This window comes from Neophocaena asiaeorientalis, unplaced genomic scaffold (genome assembly GCF_003031525.2).
Source record: "Neophocaena asiaeorientalis asiaeorientalis breed wild unplaced genomic scaffold, Neophocaena_asiaeorientalis_V1.1 scaffold91, whole genome shotgun sequence".
NCBI classification, from domain to species: domain Eukaryota; kingdom Metazoa; phylum Chordata; class Mammalia; order Artiodactyla; family Phocoenidae; genus Neophocaena; species Neophocaena asiaeorientalis.
The window spans coordinates 835577-857675 of record NW_020173198.1 but is presented as its reverse complement, the minus strand read 5'-3'; the positions used below and the strand labels follow the sequence as shown (position 1 = coordinate 857675).

Genomic DNA, 22099 nt, shown 5'->3' with positions numbered 1-22099 from the left:
CATTTTCACACTTACAAACCCAACTGTCCCAGCAAAAATAGGAGGAGTGTATTTTTATTATCACCCCATTTTGCAGAGGAGGAAACAGGCATAGAGAGGTCGGAACAGCCCACTTTTTTTTTTTTAACTTTTAAAATTTTTATTTTTTAAAGTTTGTATTTTTATCAAAGTTATACATAGGCACAAATTATTTTACAAGCTTTGCTATGAAAAATAACAGGCCCTTATCCTTTCCCTCCACATCTCCCTCCCTGGGAGCAGTGGTTTTCAATGAAAGAGCCCAAACACTTTTTTTAAAATTAAATTAAATCTATTTTTATTATTTTAAAAAATTTTTAGCGGAGTATAGTTGATTTACAATGTTGTGTTAATTTCTGTACAGAAAAGTGAATCAGTTATACATATACATATATCCAGTCTTTAAAATTCTTTTCCCATATAGGTCATTACAGAGTATTGAGAAGAGTTCCCTGTGCTATACAATAGGCCCTTATTAGTTATCTATTTTATATATATAGTGTGTATATGTCAATCCCAATCTCCGAATTTATCCCTCCCCACCCTCCTTTCCCCCATGGTAACCATTAGTTTGTTTTCCATATCTGTGACTCTATTTCTGTTTTGTGAATAAGTTCATTTGTACCATTTTTTTAGATTCCACATATAAGTGATATCATATAATATTTGTTTTTCTCTGTCTGACTTACTTCAGGTCCATCCATGTTGCTGAAGATGACATTATTTCATTCTTTTTTATGAACCCAAACTCTTAAACACCATGTTTTGGTTTCCTCAACACCAAAGTTGCTCTAGCCCAGCACCCGTCCCTCCTCCAGTACCCAGGGACCATCACCACTGTCCATGCCTTAGGGACAAGTTAGCCTTCAGTTCATCCCCATGGCCACCAGCTCACCCACAGGCCCTCATCACCTCTCTCCTGAATGATCTGTCTCCAGCTAGCTCCCAAGGAAACTGTGCCCTACACAGCCCCTCTTTCTAGCTTTCTGAAACATAAAATTGAAGATCTCAGTCTTCATAATTTGCTTCTACGCTTCCCTCTGTCCTTGAGATAAAATCAACAGGCCTTAAGGGGACTTTCTGGGCCTGGGGCCTTCTTCCCCTTCCCTCCTCCCCACTGACCTCATCTCTTATCACTTTCTACCTCCCACTCTCTGGTTTCTATCACTGATTTCCTAAGAGGCCTTCCTGTCTCATGCCTCTTCCACAGTTGGCCAACCCTTCTGAAATACGCTCCCCTCTAGTCAGTTGCCTTCAAGACTCAGATCAAGTGTCACCTCTTCGGTGAAGCCTTCCTGGAAATCCAAATGCTTTCAAACTGGGTAAGATACCTTGTGACCGATGGGTACCATCTCCTCTCACAGCAATGTCTTGCTGTTTACATATTTTTCTTCTTCACTGACCCCAGGGCTTGGGCCTTGTGGCTTGTGTTTTCTCCCTCTGCTAACAGAGGGCTTACATAATCAGCCTCAAATTAGACTTGTTGAATAAACGATGAACAAATGAGCAAATACCCACGCTGTACCCCATCCTAGGGTCCACCTATTTGACTCCTGGGCCCAGAGGTTTCCAGGTCCAAAAAGGAGAGTTCCTACCAGAGTTTCTCTTAGGGCCCTGACCCCACCTTGGCATCTACCCGTTTCCCCTCCCCAGGTTAACTGAAGTTTCAAGGTCAAGGGGAAACTTTTGCCAGTACAATGAGGGAACCTGGAGAGGTAGGGCAGGGCAGGAGATTTGCATCCACCCGAGCCTAGGGTGGGGAGACTAAGAGAAGCAAGTCATGTCATCTCTGGACGCAGAGTGTGTGGGTTGCCTGGCCCCTTTCTTTTCTTATTTTAGTTGCATTCTCCGCCCTCCACCTCTGAGTCATGCTGACAACTTCCCTCCCTATCTCCAGCCTCCTGTGTCCCTCTCTGTTTACTTGCTTTCTTGGCACCTTGGTCCAGCTGTTTCCCTGGTGGCTCAGGCGCTCCAATGCCCATGTCTGACCTTCCAGTCATGACCAGGACCAGGATTTTCCTCCTCCTGTCGATGGGTAAGCTGAGAGTCACGACGAAGGGGGAGGAGGGAATGGGGGTCCAGGTAGGGGGAGAGCTGAGAACGCATGCTTTGGACTCAGACATTAGGGGAGGGATCTGGAGTTATAGCGGGTTTGGGATCTGGAGTTTGTGGAGATCGAGAGGATACTGAACCAATTTTAGGGAAGTTCAAGGGATTCTGGAAGAGAGGCCAGTTGCCTGGGCAATCCAAACATTTTTCAAGTAGGCAGAACGAGTCAATCTTATACTCTGACCACTGCATCCATTTGGCCCCAAGTTTTTCTGGATTTTTCCTCATAGGAGCCCAGGGGGAGGAGTGGGAAAGGAGCATTTTTAGAGCTTGGGCGTTGCTCTGTGGAAATGAAGAACTGAAACTTGCTAGCAGACCAGTGGGTGAACAGCTATCTCTGGACCACCTGAAGGAGAGAAGCAGAGCTGAGCCTGGGAGTCCAGGAGACCAGGAGATGCTGGGGCATTGCGCCTGGAGGGGACAGTGGGGCAGGGGGCTGGGGGCCAGGGAGATGGAGCAGAAGGGAGACCCTTCACCAAAGTGTATCTCCTCACCCTCCTCCCCAGCCCTGGCTTCCTCTTTCTGCTTCAACTTGGACATAGACCAGCCAACAACCTTCCATGTGGACAGCGCTGGGTTTGGATACAGCGTGGTCCAGTATGCCAACTGGTGAGGACTGTGTGGTATCTGGCCTTTGGCTCGCATCTACTCTTTCCCTGTCCCTCCCCACATCCCTCTCTTTATTCACAAACTCTCCCCTGTCTGCCATGGCAATTCCTGCCAAGGCTTTGAAGAGTTGGACTGAAAGAAGGGCCAGCTTGCCATCTCGAGATCCCCAGCTAACTTTATTTATCTCTTAAGCAATTACGAAGTGCCAGGCACCCTTTCGTGGGCACTGATTTCGTCCTCACAGCAACCTTATGATGTAGGAATCCATCACTCAACAAATGTTTATTGAGCATCTATTACTAAATGTCTCAGGAGCCAGGCAGACACCAGAGCATAAAAGAGACAAAAATCTCTCTCATGTGGAATTTAAATTGTTGTTAATCTCCACTTTACAGATGAGGAAACTGAGGCTCAGAGAGGGGAAACAAACTGGTCAAGTGGCAGTCTGGCTCTGGCATCCACACTCTTAGCTGCCGTGTTCTTTTCTCCCCCCAGGCTGGTGGTTGGAGCCCCCCAGGAGATAAAGGCTTCCAATCAAACGGGCGGCCTCTACCAGTGTGACTACAGCATGGGCAAGTGTGAACCCATCCTCCTTCCGGGTGAGTCACTGCTCCCGGCTGAGACCCAGGTCCAGGCTCCCGTGCTCTGGGGGCCTGTGGAGAGCACAGGAGACCCACTTCCTGGCTTCAGCTCTGTCTGCAGACCCTTACCCTCAGACAGGCTTCCTGACCCAGCCAGAGTCTCCCTTCCCAATGCACCCCCGTACCCCCATACCTCCATCAAGACCTGAGAGCCCCCTTCACCTGTCAGAACCCCTAATCTCCCAGAGAGGAGATGCTCCCTGCCTCCTCTGTCCTGAGGGTGACCATGCACACATCTGTACCTTCAGTGCCTCCAGAGGCTGTGAACATGTCCCTGGGCCTGTCCATGGTGGCCACCACCAGCCCCTTTCGGCTGCTGGTGAGTTGCCCTGGGTCACGGGAGCATCTGAGGGAAAGAGTGGGGACCTGGGGCTGCTGGTGCTGGGGGTCTCATGAAGGGGGAAGGTGCTGGGATGAGAGGGTGGGACAGAAGCAGGGGCAACCCCTCCCACCAGGCCCCTCTGTCCACAGGCCTGTGGCCCCACCGTGCACCATGCATGCAGGGAGAACATGCACTTGACTGGGTTTTGCTTCCTGCTGGTCTCCCCATCACGGCAGGCCCAGAGGATCCCGGCTGCCCTGCAGGGTGAGTGTTTGGGGCCACTGAGTCCTTCAAGGTACCTATACACCTCTGACTCTGGTTTGCAGTGGAGTCAGAGACACCCCAAAGTGGATAAAAAAGAGGGATCCAGAAAAAAAATTTACTGGATGGTATTGTGATTCCAAACATGGGCTGGAGGGGTCACCGCCTGCTTTTACACCTGCCCCGTCACTGTCCCACCGCAGGACCTCTCCTAGGACCTTTCCCTCTCTGAGCTTCAGTTTCTTCATCTGCCTGTGGGATAATATCACACCCAACACTGAGAGTAACACACAGTGGTCCTCGGCCAGGGTTTGGCACAGTGCCTGGCGTGTGGTGAGGGCTCAGTTAATGCCAGCTGCAAGAATGTTTAGAGTGAAGGGCATCTATGTTCATACAATGCGCCCGCAGCACAGCCCATTGGCTCATGCAGCAGCTGGGAAGGGGTGACGCGGGCGCCGGCAGTCTGAGCAGTGTGTATGTATGTGTGTGTATGAGTATATGTGTGTGTGTGTGTGTGTGTGTGAGTGTGTGATATATGTGTGTGTTGTGTTATGTATGTGTGTGTGTGTGTGTGTGTATGCATGTTGAGGCACAGGGCCCAGCTTCCCTGGTGCTGACAGGGAAGGGGGATGAAGAGGTAGAACAGTGAGCTTTTCAGACGCCCCCCCGCACCGGGGCAGGCTGAGGCCCCTCCCTGGTTTCACATTCACACTCAGGCCGTTGGGGAGACTGACGTCTGGGGGCCTGAATGGGGTGCCCCTCCCAGCACCTCCTAGGTTCTAGATTCATCCACAGGTGCCTGGGCTACCATCAGGACACCCCTCTCTCTGATGGGAAGCCTTGGAGGCAGAAGGGGGCAGCTGGGAGCTAGATAGGAATCTCCCTGAGCAAGCCAAGCCAGGAGAGCTTCCGCTTCTGAGGACAGATTCTTCGCTCACTCTGAGGACAGTGGGGTCCAGATGGAAGCTGAGGACAGCATAGGACCAGTGTGCCGTTGTTGCCAGGGATGACGTTAAAAATATTTAGCAAAAGTACAGTTTGGTGCTGACCAACTGGGGATTTACCGGGCCAGGGGCTGGAGCAAGGTCTTTTTAGTGCTGGATGGGGGATATGTTGGGGGAGAAGGTGGGGTAGGGTCAGGGCGCGGGGCACAGACAGCCGAGGAAGAAGGAGGGACCCCCAGCCTCTCACCATCTGGATTGGAGGAATTGTTACGTTTTTATCAACCAGGTGTGAGCAACTGAATCACAGATATGTCCTCTTTAGAGACTTCAGGAGACCAAAGGGCCCTGCTCTAGGCAGGAATTATGGCAGCCCCTGGGAGGGTGGGTTCTCATGGCCAGGAGGCCTGGGCTTTGGGAGTGTCCCTCGGGGGACTGGTGCCACCTCCTTCTCCAGAGTGCCCGAGGCAGGAGCAGGACATTGCCTTCCTGATTGATGGTTCAGGCAGCATCTCCTCCACCAATTTTGCCAAAATGCTGAACTTCGTGAAGGCTATGATGAGCCAGTTCCAGAGTCCCAGCTCCCAGGTGTGCTCTCAGGGGAGGGAAGGAAAGGGTGCAGCCGCCCCCTCGCCCTCCCCTCCCCAGGGGAAGCTTGTGGGAGGAACCCCAGGGTTCTGGTGCCTTGGCCCAGCCCCCAGCCCTGTGTGGTTCCCCCAGTTCTCCCTGGTGCAGTTCTCCAACAAGTTCCAGGTGCACTTCACTTTCAAAGCTTTCGCAGCCAGCTCAAACCCACTAAGCCTGCTGAACTCCGTACAGAAGCTGAGTGGGTACACATACACGGCCACAGCCATCAAGATGGTCACGTGAGTCCTGGCTCCTCCCAGGTCTTCCCCCAAAGCATCTGGGTCTTCCTTTGGGCCGCATCTGTCTCCAAGAGGAAGGGAGAGATGGGTACTGGAGTTCAGCCTGTGGTCTCCTCACCAAGCCGGGGGCCTCTGGGTGGGATGGGGGCATCACAGAGGAAGCAGAATCTCCTTGTTCTCACAAAGGCATCAGAGGCTAAGCAGCAGCTCTGTTCACTGGCTTCTGGACCCTCATCTTCTCTGACAGAGAACAGCTGTTCAGTGCCTTACATGGGGCCCGAAAAGATGCCTCCAAAATCCTCATCGTCATCACCGATGGGCAGAAAAAACATGACCCTCTGGATTACAAGGACGTCATTCCCAGTGCCGAGGCTGCTGGCGTCATCCGCTATGCAATCGGGGTAGGGTGTGGGGATGCCCTCCCACTGCTTCCTCCCCTCGCTTCCTCTTAAGCCACCTTCCCTTTCAAGGACAGAAACCCCAGCTCTCTCAGCTTCTACTTCAGGATGAAAACTCTGTTTCAGCCGGAGGTATCCTCATCCTTTCCCTAAGCTCCTTGATGAGGCTGTCTGGGCCTCATTTTTCTTGCCTGTACACTGGGTGTAATAATATTAACCTTGCAGGGTTATATTGGAGGATCCCAGCACCCAGCAGGCATATTATAGTTATGATTATTTTCACTGAATTGGTCTTTGCTGGGGACAGGTGGGATTGGCTTTTCAAAATATACATTCCTGGCAAGAATTAAAGGACATCGCATCGAAGCCCTCCCATGAACATATATTTAAAGTGGAGAACTTTGATGCTTTGAGAGACATTCAAAACCAACTGAAAGAGAAAATCTTTGCCATTGAGGGTAAGTCAGAGATGGAACTACCCACTTCAGAAGCCCTCACCCATAAATGTTTTTCCTTCTAGAACCTGGACTCCTATGTCATGGGCCAGTCTTTCCCTTTGGGTATTAGTCTCCACATGAGATCCTCTTAAAGCTGAGATCCTTCTTGAACCTGGCAAAGCCTGTCTTTCCCCATGAATCCTAGGTGTCATGCTTTTCCCCAGGTACGCAGACTATAAGCAGTAGTTCCTTCGAACTGGAGATGTCGCAGGAGGGCTTCAGTGCTGTGTTCATGCCTGTGAGTGGGGCCCCTTTCAGGCCACTGATGTAGGGTGAGGCAGAGATGGGAGGAGGGAAGGCAAGAGTGAGTATCAGGCGAGTGGGTGGAACCGTCGGCAGGCATTGTTTCGGAATAGGCTGTCTTCTTCTTCTTCCCACCTGCTCTGGAATCCTTTCCTCCCAGGATGGACCAGTTCTGGGGGCTGTGGGGAGCTTCAGCTGGTCTGGAGGTGCCTTCCTGTACCCCCCAAATAGGAGCCCCACCTTCATCAACATGTCTCAGGAGCACGCAGACATGAGTGACTCTTACCTGGGTGAGGCAAGGCTGTGGTCGGAGGGCCGGGCGGGAGACGGGCTACCTGGGAAGGGCAGGGGCCCGGGGGTGGGGAGTGGAAGCCTCTGTGTTGAGGCCTGGTCCCCTCAGGTTACTCCACAGAGCTGGCCGTTTGGAAGGGGGTACACAGCCTGGTCCTGGGGGCCCCCCGCCATCAGCACACCGGGAAGGTTGTCATCTTTACGCAGGTGTCCGGGCAATGGAGGCCGAAGGCTGAAGTCACAGGGACCCAGGTTGGGTGTGGAGGAGGGTCTCCAGGGGCAGAGAGGGAGATGAAGGGGGTGTGGGGTCCAGCAGGGAGGGGCCGGTATCTGGGGAGAGGTGGAACCTGGCCCAGAGCAGGTGCAGGGGTAGGCAGGATGACTCCACGCTCTGCCCTCCAGATCGGCTCCTACTTCGGGGCCTCCCTCAGCTCCGTGGACGTGGACAGAGATGGCAGCTCTGACCTGGTCCTCATCGGGGCCCCGCATTACTATGAGCAGAGCCAGGGCGGGCAGGTGTCCGTGTGCCCCTTTCCTCGGGGGGTGAGTGGCTGGTGAGACCCGGGCTGGGCGGGGTCTGGGTGTGGAGGGGTCGCCTGGGGTGGGACCTGACACTGTTTGTGTTCTGCAGAGGGCTAAGTGGCAGTGTGGTGCTGTCCTGCGAGGGGAGCAAGGCCACCCCTGGGCCCGCTTTGGGGCAGCTATGACGGTGCTGGGGGATGTGAACGGGGACAGGCTGAGGGGCGTGGCCATCGGGGCCCCGGGAGAGCAGGAGAACCGGGGTGCTGTCTACCTGTTTCACGGAACCTCGGGACTGGGCATCAGCCCCGCCCACAGCCAGGTGAGGCCCAGTCATTGTTGCTGTTGCCACAGCAACCTCCTCCAGGCTTTTCTCTGTCTTTGACACTGCTGCCTGGAAAATTCTTTTTTCCCTTATCTTATCTCTTTTATCCAGCACTGAGCACCTAGTGGACAGTAAGAAAAATCTGTGGAATTTGAGAAATGGAAACATTGATCCATTCCCTGCTTTGCATGGTGACTTGATACTTGAGTGGGTTCTCCACCCAAGACTTTTAGTCCCCCAGCAGTTTTACACTGTATATAGGCCAGGCATTAGCAAACACATTTTAGAGATGAAATCTGGGGCATGGAGAAGATAAGTGCCTGGACTTGTCCAAGGTTTATAGTGGATCAAGAATGATGATGAGGGAGGTTCCAACCTCCTGACTCTAGCCCAATGCTCCATCTCTTGGAGCCCCCCTTTGCCAGTCAGCTTAGTTCTGGTGGCCTCAGTCTGCCTGTCCACTCACCCCTTCATCTCCCTGGATGCCATGACTTTATTCTCTCCTGCCATCAGTAATCCTGCCAAATCCCATAGGCAGGAGCTTTTCACCCAAGGGGGCAGGGCTCTCTGAGAAGGGAGGGCTACTTCCCCTGGCAAAAGTTAAGGAAGCCCCAATTAAAAATTAAGGAAAGGATCTGAAAAGACTTTTCTTCAAAGATGATATACAAAGGCCGAATACGCACATGAAAAGATGTTCAACATCATTAGTTACCAGTTGTCAGGAAATCAAAACCACTTCACATCCACTAGGATGGCTAGAATCAGACAGACAGATGACAAGTGTTGGTGAGGGTGTGGAATATCCGGCACTTTCATCCACTGCTGGCAGGAACGTAAAATGTTGCAGCTACTTTGGAAAACAGCTCCTCAAAAGGTTAAACACAGAGTTACTGTATGACCTGGCAGTTCCACCCAAGAGAATTAAAAACATGACCACACCAGAAAAGTTATACGTGATTGTTTATATTAGCATTATTTATAATAACCAAAAGGTGGAAATAACCCAAATGCCCATCAACTGATGGAACAGACAAATAAAATGTGGTATACCCATACAATGGAATATTATTCAGCCATGAAAGGAACGAAACACTGACACATGCTACAGCATAGATGAACCTTGAAAACATCATGCTAAATGAAAGAAGCCAGCCCCAAAGGACCACATATTGTATGGTTCTATTTACATGAAATGTCCAGATTAGGTAAATCCATAAAGGCAGGAAGGAGATTAGTGGTTGTCAGGGGCTGGGGTGTAGAGGAAAATGAGGGACGTGGGGATGACATGGTGGTGAGATCAGTTCTCCCGCGCACAAGGCTGTCTGGCTGTGTTTGCACTATTTCTACCCCCTCTTCCTTGGTAATTGGTAAATTTCTCTTTCATTTTATTATTACTACTCTCAATGTCTGCCAGTCCCATCAGTGCCCAGAGATTTAAAGGCCATATTCTTAAAGGGACTGGTCGTTACAGGAGCCATGGAAATAAAAGGGGAGGGACCCACAGGGCAGGTGGTCCAAGAGCGTAGAATCTGCGTATGGGCACAGCCCCTCCCCATCCCGACCTGGTCCCACCTTGTCTTCTGAAGAGACAGGGTGGCTACGGAGAGCAAAAAGGGGTCTTGGGCATGAGGTCAGAGAGTCTGATTTCAAGTCTGGAATTGGCTTCTTAAAGGCCCTATGGCCTTGGCACCATCTGCAATGTGGGGGCTAGGGCTGGAGCCCTGATACTCATAATGGTAAGTTACTGACTAGTGACCATACGTCAGGTGTGGTTCTAAGAACTCCATGAATTAATTCATTTAATTCTCTGAGGTGTTACTATCCCAGCTGAGGGATGAGGAAACAGGCACAGAAAGACTGACTCCTGGCCTAAGGTCCCATGGCTCATAAGTGAAGGAACCAAAATCAGAACCCAAGACTAACTAGCTGAGTGAGTGAACAAAACTCAGGTCACCAGGCCAGTCTTTCCATCTCCACTTCTTCATTTCTGTCCTAGAAATCTTCCCTTGTCTCTAGTCACCATTTTCCCATCCCCGCCTCTCTCTTTAGGCACTTCTTGGAGATGTCTTTTTACTGCTCACCCCTTCATTCTGTCTCCCATACCGCCAGCTCCCTGCTTCTCTCGTTCTTCTGTCCAACTTGTTTCCATCACCCCCAACCTGACTTGCCTCTCCCTCTCTGGCCAGCGGGTCACAGGCACCCAGTTCTCCCCCAGCCTCCAGTATTTTGGGCAGTCGCTGAGCGGGGGTCAGGACCTCACCATGGATGGACTGGTGGACTTGGCTGTGGGGGCCCGGGGGCACGCACTGCTGCTCAGGTGAGAAAAGCCTTTCCCAGACACTCCCCTGGTGGTCCTGGGTCTGCCTAGGACACCAGCCTCCCTACCTGCCCTCCCAGGTTGTCCTCCCAGGACCAAGGGCCTGTCCTCAGCTCAGTGTTCTGCCCGCAGGACCAGACCTGTGCTTAGGGTGTGGGCAAACATCCACATCACACCTCCAGAGATCACCAGGTCTGTGTATGAATGCCACCAGCAGCTGGCCTTCGCCCAGTCTCTGGGTGAGGCCATTGTCTGCCTTCGTGTTTCTCAAAGTCCCAAGAACCGGCTGGGTGAGTTATTTCCCCTCTGACCCAGGATGCCCTGACCCTGGGAGTCTCCAAGCCCAGGACTCCTGTCTCCTACCTTGCCCCTTGCCCAGCTGGGAAGTTCCTCACTCTCTCAGCCTTTTCTATTCCCCGCTTTCCCCTACAGCTAACCTCCAAAGCGTTGTGACCTTTGACCTAACCCTTGACCCTGGCCGCCTGAGTCCTCGTGCTGTCTTCGAGGAGACAAGGACTCGGAATCTGACTCGTGTTCGAGATCTGGGGCTGACACAACACTGTGAGCCCGTGAGGTTGCTTCTGCCGGTGAGGGGGCCTCAGAGTCCTGGGAATAGAGGCCATTCTGAGGCTGTCAGGGGACTGGGCAGGGAAAGGACGGGTGTGTTCTGGTCCTCGCTCTGCCCCAGCATGGCACATGGAATGCAGGAGGTACTTGAGATACTTGACACATGTTGGTGGAGTGAGTGAGCGAATGGATGGATGAGGTTGGCTTCATCTGCCAGAGGCTACACGGCTGGGTTTCAGGAAAAAGAGTACGGCTGCTTCAGAGAGCCATGGGGCGATGGGGATGGGATTCTTTTATCCAACTCCTCCTCTGAGACAGGCCCTGTCCTTGTCACCAGGGACCCCGCAGTGGACAAAACAATCGTGCCCAGGGGGAGCTCTGGGAGAAGATCAAAAGTGATCAGATTCCTAAATAATAGATGTCAGGTAGTGATGAAGGCTATGAAGAGAGAGAAAGCTGGGGAGAGGACAGAGAGGGTGTCGGGGGGTCACCGGGAGCTGTTTGGGGAGACCCTGAGTAGCGTAAGTGAGCCTGTGGGAGGCTGCGGGAAGGATGTTCAACACCAAGGACAACCACAGCAGAGGTTCTGCACGCAGAATCCTGGATGAGCATTTATGGGGGGTGGGTAGGTACCACTGTTACTTCATTTTACGGATGAGGAGATGGGACCCAGCTAGTGGCTGCGATGGTGCATTTCTTAGCCAACTGCTCCCTCCAATGTCCGTTTGCCAGGCCTGTGTGGAGGACCCGGTGACCCCCATCATCTTGCGTCTCAACTTCTCCCTAGTGGGCAAGCCTGTCTCTGGCTTTGGAAACCTCCAGCCTATGCTGGCAGTGGATGCCCAGAGATACTTCATGACCTCTGTGAGTCCTGGTGCTGGGCTCTTCCAGAGCGGGTGGAAGGTGTGGACTCCAGATCTTGGGGAAAACCCTGCTTTCCCTTCACTCTCAGCTCCCCTTCGAGAAGAACTGTGGTGCCGATCACGTCTGCCAGGACGACCTTGGCATCTCCTTTGGGGTCTCAGGGTGAGCGTCCAGCCCCTCAGACCTCCCCTGGTCCCCCATCCCCCTTCCTGGAACCCGGAACTCCTGCCCCTGGCTTTCCCTAACATCTCTACCCAGTGCTCTGGACCCAGACATCCTGTCCCCATCTCTCCCCCGCTTTCCTACTCTGTGTTTCATCCCCACACCATTTCCAGCCTCAGTCACAGAATCACCTCCTCCCCTCTACCCCAACACCCAGCTTGAAGACCCTGATTGTGGGGAGTAACCTGGAGCTGAACTTGGAAGTGAGAGTGTGGAATGATGGAGAGGACTCCTATGGAACCACAATCACCTTCTTCTACCCACTGGGGCTATCTTACCGACGTGTGGCAGGGGGGCAGGTATTGTCCTCTCTGGGGAAGGAAAGGCTGATGGCGGGGGATCAGCAGAGACTCCTGTGCTGGGTTCAAGGCTCAGGCAGGGCTTCCATTGTTTAACAGCCTCTTGTAAACCAAGAGGGCTGGGCTGATCGTGGTTGGGTGGATGTGGTTGTGTTGGCTGGGGCATGCATTGGCTCATTCTGTGTTCAACTCTGGGCTTGCATTTTAAGAATGTTCTTGCAGTTTAAGAACTCAGGAATGAGTTCCCAGGAGGCTGCTAATGTGAAGAGAGCAAGGACCCTGCTTTACATTTCTTTGTAGTCCACATCCTATCAATATTCCTCTTTTAAAGGAAAACATACCTTGGCCTTCAAATACTTTATTTTATTTTGTTAACATCTTTATTGGAGTATAATTGCTTTACAATGGTGTGTTAGTTTCTGCTTTATAACAAAGTGAATCAGTTATACATACACATATATCCCCATATCTCCTCCCTCTTGAGTCTCCCTCCCACCCTCCCTATTCCACCCCTCTAGGTGGTCACAAAGCACCGAGCTGATCTCCCTGTGCTATGTGGCTGCTTCCCACTAGCTATCTATTTTAAAATTTGTAACATATATATAAGTCCATGCCACTCTCTCACTTTGTCCCAGCTTACCCTTCCCCCTCTCTGTGTCCTCAAGTCCATTTTCGACATCTGTGTCTTTATTCCTGTCCTGCCTCTAGGTTCTTCATAACCATTTTTTGTTTTTTTAGATTCCATATATATGTGTTAGCACACAGTATTTGTTTTTCTCTTTCTGACTTACTTCAGTCTGTATGACAGACTGTACGGCCATCCACCTCACTGCAAATAACTCAGTTTTGTTTCTTTTTATGGCTGAGTAATATTCCATTGTATATACGTGCCACATCTTCTTTATCCATTCATCTGTCGATGGACACTTAGGTTGCATCCATGTCCTGGCTATCGTAAATAGAGCTGCAATGAACATTGTGGTACATGACTCTTTTTGAATTATGGTTTTCTCAAGGTATATGCCCAGTAGTGGGATTGCTGGGTCATATGGTAGTTCTATTTTTAGTTTTTAAGGAACCTCCATACTGTTCTCCATAGTGGCTGTATGAATTTACATTCCCACCAGCAGTTCAAGAGGGTTCCCTTTTCTCCACACGCTCTCCAGCATTTATTGTTTGTAGATTTTTTGATGATTCGGCCTTCAAATACTTTAAAACACTGTTCTGGGGAATTCCCTGGTGGTCCAGTGGTTAGGACTCGGTGCTCTCACTGCCGTGGCCCGGGTTCAATCCCTGGTTGGGAAACTAAGATCCCTCAAGCTGTGCAGCATGGAAAATATAAAATAAAATAAAATAAAATTAAATTAAAAAGTAAGTAAAATAAAATAAAATACTGTTCTGTAGAAGAAGAAGTTGGATTTATTGGTTACTCTAGATCAGAGCTTGGTATACTTTATCTATAAAGGGCTAGATAGTAAATATTTCAGCTTTGTGGGCCACAGAGTGTCTTCACATCTCAATTCTGCTGATGTAAGGTGAAAGCAGCCATTGACAATATGTGTGTGAATGAGCATGGCTGTGTGCCAATATAACTTTATTTATAAAAGTTGGTGCTGGACTGTCATATGGCAATCCCTGTTCTAGAGGACAGAACTAGGACCACAGGGAGTCAAAGAGAAAGAGATTTTTAACAAAAATTTTATTATGAAAAATTATGGTAAACATTTACAAAAGAAGAGAGTAGTTCAACAAACCTCCCCCAAAATTATCGCCCAGATTCAACAATGATCGACATTTCACCACATTTATGTCACCTGTTTTTTTTTCCCTTTACTCAAATATTTTAAAACCAATCCCAGACATCCTGTCATCACACACCTTCCTATTTCACTGTTATGGACAGTAGGGACATCTTACGTGACCCCATAGCCATTATCACACCCAATGAAATGAATGATTCCTTGGTATTTAGACCATAATCAAATTTCCTTAATTGTCTCAAAAATATTTTTTAACTGGTTTATTTGAACCAACAACTTAACTAGGTCTGCACATAATGTTTGGTTGGTCTCCCATGTCTCTCTTAAGCTAGTCTTCCCAATGGGAGCATATTTTGATCAATGTGTGAAGAAATACACTAGGAGCGGCAAACTCCAGCTGTGGGAGGGGTGAACACCCTATCACTGGAGGTACTTCTAGACACATCAACCAGATGCCATGCGTGGACCTTTGTTGGATATTGCATTTAAAAATGAACTGTAATGTAACATTTTTGGAGACCATCTAGGAAGACAGAACATGACCTGGATATTAGCTGATCTTAGGGATCAGCTTTGTTGAGTATGATTTGTTGAGTCTTGTCTTATGTTAAAAAATACCCTTGTCTGTTGGTGATACACACTGAAGTCTTTCAAGATGAAAGTATGTGATGTTAGGAATGTGCTTTAAATTAATCAGGAAAAGAAAAAAAAAGAGTGGAGAATAGCTGAATAAAACAAGAGTAGAAAAATGTTGAAAATTTAAGCTGCGTGATGGGGACTTTGGGTAGATTTACCTAGTCTCTCCACTTTTGAGTATATTTGAAATTTTCATAGTACAACCTTTTAAAAAGAACCATAAATAAAAGGAAGAAAAGCAATTATACTCCAATAAAGATATTTTAAAAAAAGGAAGAAATGCTAATAAATCTGGGATTTCTACATTAGGAAGACGTTTGACCAGATAGTGTTTAAAGATTTTTTTTAAGAAATATAACCTTAAGGTAGATTCAGGAAACTGTCAGTAGTTTATGGAGTCTCGTTGGAACACTAGCAAATGCTCACCGGCCTTGGTTCATCTGTGCTTCCTTAGAACCAGCTGCAGTCACGTGCCCTGCGCCTGACCTGTGACAGTGCCCCCACCGGGAGCCAGGGCACCCTCAGCACCAGCTGTAGCATCACCAACTTAATCTTCCGTGAGGGCGCCCAGGTGAACCTTGCTTCTGCCCCCGCTACTCCCCTACCCCCGCCCCGTCCTACTCCTCGGTGACTTCCCCCACACCCCATTCCTACCTCTTCCTCAGATCACCTTCAGGACCATCTTTGACGTCTCCCCCACGGCCATGCTGGGAGGCCGGCTGCTTCTTGCAGCCAATGTAAGCAGGTGAGTTGGGCCAGGCCCAGGGCAGTGCTCCGTCCCGCTCAGCCTCCTCCTCTGGGGAACTTGCCAGCCGGGATCCTCCTCCCTTTCCAGTGAGAATAACGCCCCCAAGATGAGCAAGACCACCTTCCGGCTGGAGCTCCCGGTGAAGTACGCCGTGTACACCGTGATCAGCAGGTACCACGCCACGACCTCCAAGGGCTCCTCCTCCATCACTCTGTGGGGTTCGGGGAACTCTCACTCTGCAGCAGCTGAACATCTGTGATATTTAAGTTTTATCACCACCCCCTCAATCGGTAGATGACACTGCTAGCAGCACTTACTAATCAATCGTCGAGTGCTTATTGTGGGTTATTGACGATCATAGTAATTGTGATATTATTATCACTACATCCTACGTTTAACAGAGGCTTCAGTTCTCAGGAGCCTTTCTTAAAAGCCTCAAGATTGTCCCGGGATCCCTAAGACATACGAGATGTGACCCTGTTTTCAAGGTTCTTACAGCCTTTTTGGGGAGCAAGGTTATCCTGATTCAAGGAAGAATCTCATCAGGGGCCTCCCTGTAGTTCTGTCTCCTGAGGCTACCTGAGTTTTCAAGGGGGCGAGGGGACACTAGGGTCTTCTGGCAGGGGAGGCTTCAGCTAAACATTGAAGTGTCCATGGCACTGCGCTTTAGCCTTGGCATCTGGGCAGGACAATTCCTCACCACAAGGAACAGATTTACACTCTGCAGGGCTTTTAGAACCACCCCTCCCCTTTTTCCCAGTCTCCTTTGGGAAGGACAGGGGGAAGTGACCTGCTGGCTGCAGAGACTGGGGATCAGGGAAAAGCTGGATGAAAGGAAAAGGGCTTAAATGCTGCCCAAAGAGGGGTACACACGGTATTTGACACTAAGGAGTCAAGCCAAGAGCTTGAGCAGATCCCTTCCTTCCACAAATACCTTCCTAGCATCTGCTATGTTCCGGGCACAGTGCTGTGGTTACTTTCCATAAATTCATTTGTCATTCAACAAAGATTTATTGAGCCCCTATTATGTGTAATCAACACCAGACATAAGCCCCTGCCTTTGTGAGATCCACACACTCGTGGTGTGAAACAGGCCCACATGGCTTAGCCTGGGTACCTTCCCCTGCTAGTTCTGCCCACGGGCCTCCTTGGATTACCTCCTTCTGCCCAGGGTTTCACACTCTCCTTCACACCTGCACACTGGGGGCTCTCAGCAGCCCAGGCAGCTGTCAGCTCGGAGCTTGCTTGCTGGTGTGAGCACCGGGGTTATCACACCTGCTTGCAGGGGACCCACAAGCAGGACATGCCATGCCTAGGTGTGCGTGACTCTACACTTGTATTCTACAGTTGTGATTCTGTGGGTCGGGGCACTCCGAGGGGCCCCCAGGACAAGGCTGGGGTGTTTGAGCCCCTCACAGAGGAGGGATGAGACTTTGGAATCGGAGTGGGGCTTAGAATTTGAATGGTACAGGTAAAGGGCAGGTATGCAAAGAGTAGAGTGGGGCAGGGGGGTGGGGCAGAAGTGAGAGCAGCCACCCAGCGAGGGGCCAGGCTGGCCACTGGGTCTCCAGAGGGGCCTAGGCAGCCTCAAGGTGTTGTTACACTAAGACCCAGGGAAGAGTCTGTGTTGGGGCCACCCTCACCTCCAAACCTCAGGTCTAGAAAAGCTGAGGAGGGAATTCCCCGATGGTCCAGTGGTTAGGACACTGCATTTTCATGGTCGAGGGTGCGGGCTTGAAAAGCTGAGGAAACAGGAGAGAAGGGCCCCAGGGAAGGCCTCTGGGAGACCAGAAGGGGCAGGTCCAGTAGACACTTGTCAACAGCATCCGCCTGAGTCCCCCTAAACCTGTGTTGTGTCCTACCTGCCCATCCGGCATCCTCCGTGTCCATGAAGGCCTGGAAGGAAGACCCAGGCGCAGAGAGGACAGACCCTGGCCCCCGCTCCCCCCGGGTCAGAGCTCTCAGTCCCTGTCACCGCACCCCCAGCCCAGCCGCCTTGGCGGTCTCCTATGTGGGCAACCTCTGCAAGAACCTTGCACGCAGCTTGAAGTCCAGCCCTATTCCCTAAACCCTCCCATTACCCCAGATCAGCCACAGACCTCATTCCAGACCACCCCAGGGGCCTCTGACGACCTGTCCTGTCATGCTCCCAGCCAGAGCCTCCTTAGGAGGCCCTAACGGAACTTCCCATCCGCCCACGCCTCCTCTCCCCTCAGCCATGAACAATCCACCAAGTACCTCAACTTCTCAGCCTCTGAGGAGGAGGAAAGCAGCGGGGCTCAGCACAGATACCAGGCACGTGACGGTGACTCAGGAGCGTGGGCTGGGGCAGGGGCCCTGGAGCCAGAGATTCGGGAGGGATGTGGGGCTCGACATGACCTTTGCCCTCACTGTCCTCCGTGCAGGTGAACAACCTGGGACACAGGGACCTGCCTGTCAGCATTGACTTCTCAGTGCCCGTGGAGCTGAACCGGTTGACCGTGTGGGAGGATATGGAGGTCCTCCACCCTCAGGTACTCAAAGACTGTATGGCTCCTCCACTAATGCCCTCTCCCCGGATTCCTTGGTCCTCATGAATCCCTGATGACCCCATCACATGCTTTCTCCCTGTGTCTTTTCCTAGAACCCATCCATTCAGTGCTCTTCAGAGAGAACAGTGCCCACAGAATCCGACTTCCTGACCCACTTTCAGAAGAAGCCTGTCCTGGTGAGAGGGCTCTGGGCTGTCCCCCACTGGAAGCCACACTTCAGAGGAATTTAATTCAGGAATGCATGTTACCTTAGATGGATGTCTGTTGAACAGCCTGCTTGAGCTCAGATGTGACTGCTCCCCTCAAATCAGACAGCTGAATGTGGTCTTCTACCTTCAAACCCACCTTTCTCGGGCCTGATGCCAGTTCTCTTCCCCAGGACTGCTCTATTGCTGCCTGCCTGAGGTTCCGCTGTGACATCCGCTCCTTCGGTGTCCAGGAGGAACTTGACTTCATCCTGAAAGGAAATCTCAGCTTCGGCTGGGTCAGCCAGGTGTGTCCCCTCCCAGACTCAGGTGGGGCCTGATGTGTCTGTGCCCACCTCAAGCCAGGGCATTTCTCTAACCCCAAGCCCTCCCCAGAGCTATTTCCCAGCCTCCCCTTCTCTTTTGCAGACACTGCAGAAGAAGGTGTTGGTTGTGAGTGTAGCTGAGATCACGTTCAACAGATCCGTGTATTCCCAGCTTCCAGGACAGGAGGCATTTTTGAGAGCCCAGGTAGTGACCGTGTGGTAGGCAGTGACCAGGCTGGTCAGAGAGCTCCTGATGCTAAATCTGTGATGCTGAGTGGGGGGCTTGCAAGCCTGGAGAGAGGAAGGATGGAGGTCCCTGGGCAGGACAATTGTCCCTTAGCCCATGAATCCTTCTGTATCTCACTTCTTGGAGCAGAGCCTGATGAAGAAGGGGAGGGAGTTAAAGGGGACCTGGGAAGAGTCTGGGATAGCAAGAGTCCTGATACTTTCTGATGGAGTCATCTCCACTCCAGATGGAGCTGGTGCTGGAGAAGTCTGAGGTCTATAACCCCATCCCCATTATTGTGGGCAGCTCCATGGGAGGACTGCTGCTGCTGGCTCTCATCACAGCCATACTGTACAAGGTGAGTGTTTTCATCCCACTCCTGACACCACCAGCATTTGGTACCACACTTTCTACAGTGTAAGAAAGACTCACCATGGAGTCAGGCACACATTCTTCCTAAGTCACTGCATGTAAGAGATCCCTTCCCACCTGTGACATAACCAGTCCCCAGTTGACCCCATGTCTTTCTATCTGATTCTCAAGCCTCCTCTAATCTGTCTCCATTTCTTTTTCACTCTTCTCCACCTCTTTACATGTTTCCCTTAAACACAAATTGGAACATGAGAGCACAGCCTTGGATTTGATGTTGCCACCACCACTGATTCCTTCCTTGACCATTGGCATGTGCTTGGTCCATGCTCGGTCTCGGTTTCTCATTCTGAAGGTGGTTCTACCCAGCTCACAGAACTGTGGCAAAGTCTAAATGACACAATTTATATAAAGCTCCTAGTGCAGTGCTGGAACATAGGAGGGTTCCAGAAATGGTGCTTGCTCCCCCTCCCCATCACCTCTTTTCCTCTCTTCCACTGGACTTCCTGATTTTCTTCTCCTTCCTCCCCAACAGGTTGGCTTCTTCAAACGTCAGTACAAGGAAATGATGGAGGGAGCAAATGGACAGACTGCTCCAGAAAATGGGACAGGAGACCCCCAAGTTGCCCAGTAAGAAACTACCTCCTGCTCTCCTTTGGATCTGCTCTCTTCCCTGAGAGGTTCCCTGGCCTTCTTACTTTCACCCAAGTCAGGCCTGAGGGGAAGAACATTCCAACTGAGGGAAGCTGGCATCAGGCTGCTTTCTCTCTTCGGGAGGATGCAGTGTGTTTGAACAAAGCACCTAGCCTGGGAAGGGCCATTGGTCTTGTCAAGGCTCCAGCTGGAAATCCCAGGACAGGATCCCTGACGTGCCTCTCCTGAGGACTTGACTTGGAATTTCTACCTAGAAATAGATGGACAATAGCCTCAGGCTCCAGTCTCCCTTCATCCATTAACCATCGATGGTCTTCCTAAAATACAGTTCTGAACCAGGCTCTCATCCTCATCCATCTTCAGTGGCTTCCCATTACTCGCAGTGTAACTTCTGAACTCTTGAGCTTGTGAACCAATACACAGATGTTTCTTAAAAACCCTGGGATGTATTGAATGGAACATTGTCTGCATATGGTTAGTGATTGGAGAGCACTTTGAAGTCCTCTATCAGAGATGTGCTGCCCCCAATAAGGTCATTCTTATTATTATGCCGCCCATCTCAGCATAACGCTCAAAGTGGTGCCTGGTGCTGACCCGGGAGTCAACACACAGAAGGCCATTCCCTGCCCTGGAGAGATCCCACTGCTGCCACGACCGAGGTGCCTGGGCCACGTGGACGTTTTAGTTAGAAAAGCAGAAGGGGAGGCAGTTAACCATGTGACTTGAGGTGACATGGTCAACTGTATCCCCTTCTGTCCCAAAACTATCTCCCCCATCCATCACAGGGTCCAAAACCCTTTAGGATTTGGAAGCTTTGGGAACTCAGAAGGACCAATTATGATGAAATTGTCTCAAGCCGGGCTCCATTTAGACTTTATGAGGATTGGGCTTTAGAGTATTATTTCTCAAAAGGTGCTCCACGAACCTGTGGCAGTCTCCAATGGTCTCCTAAGTGCTATGTTTTAGAGGGAAAAAAAAGCAAGAAGCAGTTTTAAACCCATGTATCTCACACATCTGAACCTGGTGACTTTCACAGAAATCCTGTTATACCCTTAACAATTGTGTTCCTAAAGCTTGTCCCTGGACTCCAAGGACTGCAGGGGGCTCTTGTCTAACATGCAGGCAATGGGTGCTATTTTTACATAATTTTCCTTCATGATTTATTGCTCCCCTGCCTTATATTTGCATTTTTTCAGGATTGCTATCTAATTGTATTATATCTCCAAATCAAAAAAAAGGATCAATGTCTCAAAAATTATTCATTGAAGCATAAAAGTTGTGATTAAATCAATAAAACATAATTGCTGCAACTTAGAATAATGTCATCAAAATCAGTACTGAACAAGTTTCTAGTGCACATTGAGTATAAGGATGCATGAATGCTGGGATGAGTGATTATGAGCTAAAAAATTAAAATCTATCTAGAAAATATACCAGCTGAAAACTGGATTTTATTGGGTCAGGTATCTGTTTGTTCCTAGGCTGTTGTCCATTATGAAACTTTGTCAAATCGTACCATGTAACTATCAAAGCTTTTGTGTCATTTTCAAACAAAGTATAATGACCTCTCACATAAAGCAACAGAGGTTTCTTAGAATAACTGCAACATATCACTTTCCCATCTAAAATCAATTAATTTCATCACGGAAGACAGAGAAGACAGAAAAACTCCAGTGGCATAAATCAAAGTTGCTTTGATAGCAAAAGCACGTGCGAGTCACATAATTTCGAAGACGCTTACAGAACCAGCAGTGAGGTTAATGTCTCCACAGAAGATTGCTTTTGGCTGCAAGTAACAGGAACCCACAGAGTACATAAAGGCATATAAAAGGCCTTCACACAAGAGGTCCAGTAGACCCTTGGTCACTGAGTCTCAAGATCAATTTGCCTTCACGTGGGAGGGGCAACAGTGAACCTTTCTAGTGCTCCCCAAGGCTACCTGCACAGCCCCACCGTATGTCATGGGATGGTAGCCCGAGACCTGTTCCTGTTCTCCTTCCCCACGTTAGTAAAACGGGCCCACTACACTGATGATAGAATATTAACATAGGAAGACTTGCCTCTGCTCAGGACACTCTGCAGACTTTGCTGGAACATGTGTGAGGGAGAGGATGGGTGGTGATCCCACAGAGAATTCAAGGCCCAGGCACTGCCGTAAAGTTTTGGGGACTCCTTTGTTGGGGGAAGGGGCACACTGTCCCAGAAGCTGTGATGGATGAGGTGCAAGTCTATCCAACCTCTAAGAATGGGAAGGAAGCACAAGTGTCTGTAGGATTTGGGGTTTGGAGGACTTGTATTCCTCACCCTGCACAGTGCCTCCATCCCTTATACTGCCTGATAAAGGAAGGGCACGTG

General features: G+C 50.3%; 1 protein-coding gene across 1 annotated transcript; it reads left to right on the top strand.

Annotated features, from left to right (window-relative positions):
• The first annotated feature begins 1243 nt into the window (after window positions 1–1243).
• ITGAX (integrin subunit alpha X) lies at window positions 1244–21145 on the top strand. The gene is made up of 31 exons (XM_024744387.1): window positions 1244–1340; window positions 1916–2053; window positions 2634–2736; window positions 3232–3335; window positions 3626–3696; window positions 3849–3963; window positions 5359–5489; window positions 5622–5767; window positions 6015–6168; window positions 6473–6623; window positions 6827–6900; window positions 7066–7195; window positions 7306–7448; window positions 7599–7739; window positions 7828–8037; window positions 10227–10357; window positions 10490–10647; window positions 10790–10944; window positions 11657–11788; window positions 11877–11950; window positions 12168–12309; window positions 15160–15276; window positions 15371–15450; window positions 15541–15624; window positions 17670–17748; window positions 17859–17966; window positions 18077–18160; window positions 18364–18477; window positions 18599–18700; window positions 18969–19079; window positions 19626–21145. Exons 2-31 carry the CDS (start codon window positions 1993–1995, stop codon window positions 19722–19724), a joined length of 3504 nt encoding a protein of 1167 aa, XP_024600155.1. The 5' UTR covers window positions 1244–1340; window positions 1916–1992; the 3' UTR covers window positions 19725–21145.
• Window positions 21146–22099: the final 954 nt, after the last annotated feature.